The sequence below is a fragment of the Crassostrea angulata genome, chromosome 3 (genome assembly GCF_025612915.1).
Source record: "Crassostrea angulata isolate pt1a10 chromosome 3, ASM2561291v2, whole genome shotgun sequence".
In the NCBI taxonomy this organism is placed as follows: Eukaryota; Metazoa; Mollusca; class Bivalvia; order Ostreida; family Ostreidae; genus Magallana; species Magallana angulata.
In genome coordinates, this window is record NC_069113.1 from 55,779,565 (window position 1) to 55,788,635 (window position 9,071).

Consider the following 9,071-nt stretch of genomic DNA (forward strand, 5'->3'; position numbering starts at 1 on the left):
TTTCTTACGGAGATTTGAAATGGGAAATGTTTACATCTTTTCTCCATTCGGAATACACTCGGAATACATCGCGCAATTTTTTAACATTATCATCCGGGCTTATTAATGGCTGATGCAATGCAAAATCTCAGTAGACTTTTAATTTCTGGATATGTATTGAAACCTGAAGCGGTAGAAGGGGCGTTTCAAAACAGATAATCTGGACATTTTTCATCTTAGTGGATGAACGTAGTTTGAGCACAAAGGTATTTACTATTATTGAAATATCAAGCAAAAAGTGGTGGAAGCAAAAACTCGGGACAGAGTATAGTATTCTACATGTATGTTGTCACGCTCAGGTGTTTTAAGGGGGCTCCATAGTCTGGATATTTCTACTTTGATCTCATTTAAAGAAGAGCTCAATATGAAGATAAAGAAAGCTACTAAAAGTTTATACCTTTAATACATATTTGCTAAAAATTTAAGGTACATTTGTAGTTCTGATGGTATATTCTTGGACCGCACATCCTCCTTAACTTCTCTGCCTTCTGAGTTCATGTCCATTTTAAAGAAAATCGAATAATAAATTGTTCGTCCGAATAAATTGTATTCAAAGTTATATTGTTATAACATACATTTACAAAATTTGATACAAATTATTCATTACAATCTTCAAGAGACTGACCATAGTAATACTGTATTATAGTTTAATTTACAATCTATTATGAAATACACTATAGTTTTGATTTACAAGTAATACAGTGTGTTTCTATCAGTATGTGACGTACGATGTATATATTAAGATTCACGACTAAAGAACATCTAAAAGTACCAGACAATACCAATAAAAATAAAAACCGGTATGCAATGGTTTTTATTTCCCTGAAAATAGTACATTACAGCTTCGATTTACAAATGGTATCCTCCCAGTGTCGAGCTACACAGTCCATAAAATCACTAAAAGCCTTTTTATAGTCTTCTGTATTGGTTTTTAAATGCATCGCGTGCTTAGATTTCGTCCAACATATAAACGACACTGTCATTTTCAAATTTTCCCGCCAATTTTTGATAATGGCATCCACCAGGTCAGCATCACACATTGGATCGTCTCGGCTATACACGAACAAAGTCGGCACCTGTAAGGGAAAGTCCTGAAAAAGCTGCACTCCTTTCTCAAAAAAATTGAGAGTATATTTGTAGGTTACACACAGATAGACAGACAGGAGGCGAGGGATGAGGGACTGCACCAGGGGGTTCTGGGACAGACCGTGCCTGACGCCGGAAATCATGCGCTTCGTGGACCCCAGGGTCAGGCTGTCAAAGATGACCCCACGGAGACGATTCCTGAAGGATTGGAACATCGTTGGGTTCTCCTGTAGGAGCATCATACAACTGGTATGGTTGTAGGCGCCGATAGAGATGGCGTGGCAGAGCAGGTGCTCGTAGTGCCCAAGTTCGCTGACCGTAGCGAGCACCTGCCGGGCTAGCTTCATCGACAGCGGGGGCCATGCAAACTGGATCACGCGCCCAGGAATATAAAGCACGTCGTAGCCTGACTCGTGATACAAATCGACGAAGCGCTGCACAGCGCGCTGACTGGCGTTCAGCCATCCATATAACAACACAAGTTTGGCGCCATTGTTTGAACTGACGTCTGGGCGCTTGATGAGTGAAAAATCCGTGTTTTTCATAGTAGACTCAATGACCTCACTGTAGCTAAAAATTATAGACAAGAACAGTATTGACAGTATGCAAAAAAAAAAAATAAATAAATAAAAAAATTCAAGGACTGCACGAAATAATCATGACGTTGTCAGACTTAAATTCCCATTATTTCTTTCATTTAAGTAGTGATGTACATATACGTAAAAAATAATTCGGTTAATTCTACTTGCTCTTTACGATCAATTAATTATTTTGCTAGAAAAAAGATGTAAATATTAGCAATAAAATGCATTCTTTGATAATTCACGCGGGTTATGAAGGTAGTGTCCTTTACAAAATTAAGATTATTAGGAATCAAAATTTGTACATGACAAGTTGTCATGTACAAATTTTGATTCTCAATAATCTAATTTTTTAAAGGACAGTAGCGATCATTGCAAAAAAAAAATAACATAAGCCGCAAACGCGGGATATGTATTTTTCTGCTATGTCGCTAACTTCAAATCCCGCATGAATCACCAAAGCATTTTATTGTTTATTGTTTATTGTTTATTAAGTATGTAGCAATGCAATTTCATCTAAATGTTACTAAATACAGATTTTGTAAAGGTTTCTTTACAAAATTAAAAATAATTTTATCTGCGAGAATGATATCCTAATTAATGCATTCTGCAGCATCTATCTATATCACATATGAGCTAAGTTGTAAAGTACGGAGGAATTAAAGGGTCACGATTTTGGTCAAAATTTATTTTTCAGTTTTTTTAATGTTTACAATGCTTCCGTTCTGAAAGGCATTTCTAAAGATCAACCAACATTTTTGTGTCAGTCGTCGAAAGCGAGATGCAAAGCTTAAAATTCTTTGTTATGTAAACAAAATTGAGGTAATGGTTTTGTGAGTTCCATTTTAATATTTTTGCTTATTACTCTATGACTGATGACACTCAAATTTTGGTTGATCATCAATATTGCAATGTAAACAATAAAAATAGAAATATAAAACTTGACAAAAATCGTGAGCGTGCCTCTTTAAACGTTATACCCCGGTATTATTTACACAATGAAATGTTTTCTTCGGGTTATGAAGGTAGCGACATTGCAGAAACAATATATAACCCCCGGTAGCAAGTTATGTTATTTTTTTAAAGAATGTTTATTTCTCTCAAACCATATCAATGGTACATGAGGTACAAAAAAAGATATTTACAAATGTACAAATGCAGGGTCAAGTTAGGAAGAGTACATTACATCATCTAACCGAAGTTTTTCGTAATACTTAAAATCAAAGTACCGAAATTGCAGGAAAGCGGCTGGCAAGCTTGCTGTCGAGTTGTTGAGAATATTTGCATTAATATTTCATTTCTAGTTATTGTAGAGTTTTAGTACAAGTTCAGACACTAACCCACCACTCTAGTGCAAGACAAGCCAATATCCCCCACTCCCGAGATACCAATGTGGTTCAACTATAATATTATTTGAAAACAAATATAAAAATCATATATTTCTATAAGTCTAACCATTTACCCACGGTAGGACTGTGTTGAGGCCAAACCTATATAAAACAAAATCAAATTTTCAAATTAATACAATTTTTCCTGAAACTGCCAATCTACTTAATGGTTGCCAAATGATTTCAATGTCTGGCCCTGGATCAAAAGTACATGGGTATATCCCTCTAACTATTTTTAGAATCAGTAGGACAACGAATAGTGCCTATAGGCAGAATAGTTCCTATACTTGCAGAGTGTATATACATTTATTGGAACATTTCCTATCAAAATGCTTGACACATGTCAGGAAAGAGTCATTCAACGGTGTTACTCGTTGCTGAACGAAAATTACATTCTATAGGAAAAATGCATTACCCCCGCCCCCAGCCATTTGCAGAAAAAAACCCGACGAATTCCACACCGGACTTTCCAATGTCCTCGGACAAATGAAACAAGCCATGTTATCAAAGGTGGCGTGATCCATTCGGCGGTTTGAAAAATGAATTCATACCAAAGAAAATGCTCCCGTATCTACCTTTTTAAAAAATATTCTCCGCTCTACAAGAGAGAGAGAGAGAGAGAGAGAGAGAGAGAGAGAGAGAGAGAGAGAGAGAGAGAGAGAGAGAGATCGGCTCCGGTAGTCCTTTTATTATGTTCAAAGAGGAATAACTCTGTTTTTTTATCGTGATGCTACAGAACGTGGACACAAAGTAGCGCATGTAACGCCGTGACCTGGTTACGAATAACTTTGTTCAATGTTGCTTTATCATCATACCCCGTACTAAGTTACGTCTAAAATGAAACGGCTACACATACCTCTGGATAAATTATAAACAATCGTCATTCTTCTTCACCCCCATAAGCTGCGATAGGAGTTGAGAGGTCAAAGTCCAGTAAAATATAGCTAAAAAGCGGAAAACGAAGCAATTATCTTATTAACAATAATATTATAAACAACAATGGAATATTTGATTCGAAAAGATCAAAATCATTAACTTACGTATGTTCAATATATTTATCTGTTGATTAGTGTTAAAGATAAAGTCAAAGAAGATATTCAACATGAAAACTATAAAGACAATGTCTATATAATTTATTCTGATTTTCTTATCTAAGTGGGTAAAGTTTCAATCGATCATTGATATGTGTAAAATGTAAATTGTGCAGTCTGTTTGTTAGTTTATATTATAATTAGACTTTCAAAAAGGAATATGACTGTGTTCATGTTCTAGAGACGATACTAATTAGAATTATTTATCTATGTAACAAATTAGATCAGATCCTGCGCAAGCGCAGGAATCAACAGGAAAATGTTGACTGTTTTATCCCTTTATATTGTGAACTTAACTACAAGTTCATTAATGCAAATTTGACAATAATTTGTAGTTGCCATAACACAAAGTATATAAACCACAGAGTATACTATACAAGAGCGCATTCCCTAGTATGGTATGTTTAACCATATTTTATGATTTAAAATATAATATAGTGATGTCTTTATAGACATTATAGATGAATATAATTGTAAACCTATTTTTAGATACAGTCGTTTTACTGGTAACGAATATTTGCCAGTATCGAATAATTTTTAGAAAAAATTATTTGTGAAAAACGAAGTTAAGGTTTTAAAAAATCCAAGCTAGGTAATTATAATACATAAATAAATATATTATCAGTGCGTGGAGTTGTTTGACATTTGCACGATTATTTACCGTATTGTTTACAAATTAGAAAGGTGGCCCAGATATGAACTCCCGGAAGTGCAAGGCAGAAAAAACGAAAGTGTGAAAACAATTAAAACTAACCATGAAAATAACTTTTTTTTGGTATTGACCCCCTTTTTGTGAATAATTAGTAATTATAATCCATTTAATGAGATTATGCATCATATCAAATAATAATGGAGCTTTGAATGAAATTACAACTTCAGATAGAACCACGTGTAGTTTTCCTAGTGTCGGTTCATCGCGACAGAAGTATTATTTGGCTGGATACATTGATAGATATACGGGCAAAACAATGGCAAATGACAATTACTTATCATTAATTACTATTATAAAGTGTTTTCGTAAAAAAACAATTTCATAAAGTAACGCAAAATGAAAACTGTTCAAGTCCAGTTTCAATTTGACGGGAGAACGGTACGAAAAAAATAACGATCATATTATTCGTTTAAATAACATATTTCCACAATTATTTTGCCTTCTTCGTTAATAAATCTATTGACATGTACTCTAGTGCATTTTTGAAATGAATCCGCCCCAAAATTTTCGATCAGAAGTGATAGAGGGCACTTGATTCGATACTGGAAAACGTATTCGAAACGAATGCTGGAGAAAACGTACCCAGGAGAAAACGTACCCAATTTCTAGGGTACGTTTTCTCCAGGAGAAAACGTACCCGGGTACGTTTTCTCCAATGAAAATCATAAATAATAGTTTTCATAATTATTCTAAATTCTAAATATATCATTAATAAATTATTTAGGCAATAATTTGTTACACACGTACACGAACATACGCTAACATCGCCCGGGCAGTTTATAAAGTCGGCAATTAATTATCCATAAACAAACCGTTAAATAATTAGTTTTTATTGCAATCTATAATTTGGAGAACTAAAAGATGAGTATCTTAAGAAGTCGATAGCGCGTTTTTTTTTTTAATTTTTTTTGAAAATTTATAAAACAAAGTTGAAAATATTTAGCTCAAATCAAGTCCAAGTCTTTTGAATATTTTTTTAATTTATATATATAAATGGTTTAAAATATATATAATTTATGAATTACAACACATTGAACAGTTTATTCAGAAGAACATCATGCACACTTTTTCAAAAATGTTATCATTTGATATTTTCATGCTTGTATGCATTTTGCTTCTGACGCCACTGACCATTGCTGACATGTATAATGTGTGGGTAGTGAATATTTCTACCTCCTGCGCGGGGCATGGGGGGGGGGGGGGAGGCAATACATAATATTACATAACAATAACTGCACAGGTATTAAATTGATTATCACTATAATTAAAAGGCAATCAGGGGATCTCGCACAGAGATACTCAAATAGGTAAGGCTAACGGTAAATGGAAAACTTAGAAGTAAGCTGATAACACTTTATGACAGGTCATTAATTTGTACTAAAATAAAAGTTGCTACAATTATAATAAAGATATAATTCATAAAATGAATATATTTCAATCTATTTCTATATATTTATGCATTGAAATATGCATCTGAAAATTATTTAGTATGTCCAAACCCTTTAAGAATATAACACATTAAATTCAATCACTATTAAGTTCATACATTTCTGTATATTCATTATGTAAAATAGTATACATGTAAAAGTAATAAAAACTATTGAGTAGTATATTTATGATTTTCATAAGGTACGTTTTCTCCTGGAGAAAACGTACCTTAGAAATTGGGTACGTTTTCTCCTGGGTACGTTTTCTCCTAGGTACGTTTTCTCCTGATACCTTTACCTTCGAAACTAGGAAAATGGAGGGAGTGTTGAAACCACTATCTCCGTAATTCATCCTTTATATTTATGAAAGTTTGATACTTCAGTTTAGAAGGACAAAGAAACGCGATTTAAACAAAAAATAAAAACATTAGGAATTCCGATGATAATAGTCGCATGCACGACGAAACGGCATACTGATTCGTTACCGGTAAAACGACTGTACATGAATACATATGTATTATGGATTGATGTAAAGAGTTATTCCCTTTCAACGCAACTTATTCCTATTGTACTATTTTTATGCCAAATATTCATATTGTTGTTAATTATTGTAGGGCTATTTATTTATTTTTTACTATCTATACCAATTTAATAAATACTGGATATGCCCAGAACCCGAATAGGCGTTTGTTTGATTCTTTGATACTCAACAAATACCCTTGTACATATATACCTGGATTTGGCCTCCTAGATCCCTAGGGGACATGGATGGGACAGGGACACACACAACCACACTTGGCAAATGGTGACGACCACAACCTCATTACGCAGAAAACACACACACTTATCTTACATACATTACAATTTCAAGTACAACACATGTATTTTACATGTATTAATATTAAACATTAGTTTACTTAGTTGAATAAACCTTAAATAACATTTGAGTAGAAGTTGTTTAATGCTTCTGCTGGGAAAAAATTACCGAATCTTACCATGGCCTTGCTTGCAGGGTATACACAGGATGTTGACAATGGAAACATAAATACGAAGTTGGCATAGACAATAAATTTCCGGATAAATAAAAAAATCGTACTGTTTTACCATATAAAAAACCTCAGTAATTTTAGAAAACAGAATTTATACTTACATAATTTTTAGATGATACATATGTACTAAGGTTTGATATTACTACCGACATAGATAAAAAATATACAAACAGTGTACACGACCGATTTAATTCATGTCAACAATAAATTAATCTTTACCTCATACGAGTCAAGTTTTCAGCCTCTGTACATAACGTACAATAATTTCTGTTGTGCAATAATGAATTCATAGCTACTTATGTAAATTAATAAAGTTGATTAACAACCACTAATTAATTGATTTTTTAGGTCACCTGAGTCTCTCAGGTGACATTTGCAATTGGTTTTCGTCCGTCGTTGTCCTCGTCGTGCGTTAACAATTGAACATTTTTAACTTCTTCTTCAAAGCTACTAGGCCAATTTTTTTTAAATATTATAATAATTCATCTTTAGGGTAATGGTATTTCATGTCCCATGATGGCTCTAGGGGCAGGGCAAAATGTTCAAAATTTGACCATTTTTCAAAAAAAACTTTTCTCTACTTTCACACATCTGTAAAAGACCCGAATTTATAATTATTTAGACCAGAAAGCCCTCTACCAAAATTGTAAATTTCATGTTCCACGGGGTAGAGGTTTTAACTCTAGGACGGGGTCAAAATGGTTACATTGTGTTAAGGTATAAAATGTTTAAAAATCAACTTCTATTCTCCCATCGACTGTAAGGAAAATCGATCTGAATTCATGATCAATTAGACCAGAAAGCCCTCTACCAAAATTGTAGCTTTTCTGTCCCCCTGCGTAGGGGTTTTGACTCTAGTGTGGGGCCAAAATGGACATACCGTGTTAATGACTATACTGTTATACAAAATATTCTTCGCTACTCCCACATATTTGCAAGAAAAACTGAATTTATAGTTAGGTACACCGGAGAACCTTCTAACAAGTTGTAAATTTCATGTCCCCCTGGGTAGGGGTTTTGACCCTAGGGTGGGGCCAAAATTGTTATGTTGTGTTAATACATTTAATGTTTAAAAATCGTTTTCAATATCGAATAAAAAACTGACTGCATATTAAGAAAACAAGCTATCGTAAATTGTAGATTTCATGTTCCTCAAGGTTGCAGTTTTGATTCTAGGACGGGGCCAAAGCAGTAAGATAGTATATGGGGTAAGGGTTCTTACTGCAGGGTGTGGCCAAAATGGTCATATAGATTTAATATATACATGTATATACATTGTAATCTTTACGTCTACTGACACAGAATAGAAACTGATTGCGAATTAGATAAAAAAAAAAACCCATTAAGCTCTATCGATAATCTTTTATTCAATTTCATGACACCTATATAAGGCAAAGCATATGGCTGGGGGTGTATTAGTCTTCTTATTTTATTCTGCTCTGGAATTTAAATGAAAAAAAATGAGTAAATTCACATATTTAGAAAAGAGAAAGAAAGAAACTGTCTATCAAACTTAAGATTTGGAAAGAGTTCAAAGGGGAGGGGGTATAACATTTAATGGGGTTATCTTCCCTTGCGTGTACATATTTAGGAATTGATAATTAAAAATGATGTAGATTGAATGAGAATTTGTATGATTAAAAGAGTTGTACAAGAATTTTTTGTTATTTAAGACAAAACAAGAAAAACAGTTTTAAC

General features: G+C 33.5%; 1 protein-coding gene across 6 annotated transcripts; it reads right to left on the reverse strand.

The window, feature by feature from the left end:
- Positions 1 to 548: 548 nt before the first annotated feature.
- LOC128178427 (uncharacterized) lies at positions 549 to 7,348 on the reverse strand. 6 transcript variants are annotated; one of them, XM_052845573.1, is made up of 5 exons: positions 7,320 to 7,336; positions 7,058 to 7,143; positions 3,951 to 4,038; positions 3,169 to 3,196; positions 549 to 1,695 (listed from the first exon to the last, which is right to left on the reverse strand). In XM_052845573.1, the coding sequence occupies exons 3-5, from the start codon at positions 3,976 to 3,978 to the stop codon at positions 876 to 878; spliced, it is 876 nt and encodes a 291-aa protein (XP_052701533.1). In that variant the 5' UTR covers positions 3,979 to 4,038; positions 7,058 to 7,143; positions 7,320 to 7,336; the 3' UTR covers positions 549 to 875. The 6 variants fall into 6 exon arrangements, with proteins under 6 accessions (XP_052701533.1, XP_052701534.1, XP_052701539.1 ...); XM_052845574.1 differs by lacking the exon at positions 7,058 to 7,143 and having other exon boundaries at positions 7,320 to 7,348; XM_052845579.1 differs by lacking the exons at positions 3,169 to 3,196; positions 7,320 to 7,336 and adding an exon at positions 2,936 to 3,107 and having other exon boundaries at positions 7,058 to 7,304.
- Between the last annotated feature and the right edge of the window lie 1,723 nt (positions 7,349 to 9,071).

Coding starts and splice junctions, on each gene's coding strand:
- LOC128178427 (XM_052845574.1), bottom strand. CDS start 3,978: ATGACGATTGTTTATAATTTATCCAGAG. Junction 3,197..3,950: donor TGTTTATAATTTATCCAGAG/GTATGTGTAGCC, acceptor TGTTTTATATAG/GTTTGGCCTCAACACAGTCC. Junction 1,696..3,168: donor TCAACACAGTCCTACCGTGG/GTAAATGGTTAG, acceptor TATAATTTTTAG/CTACAGTGAGGTCATTGAGT.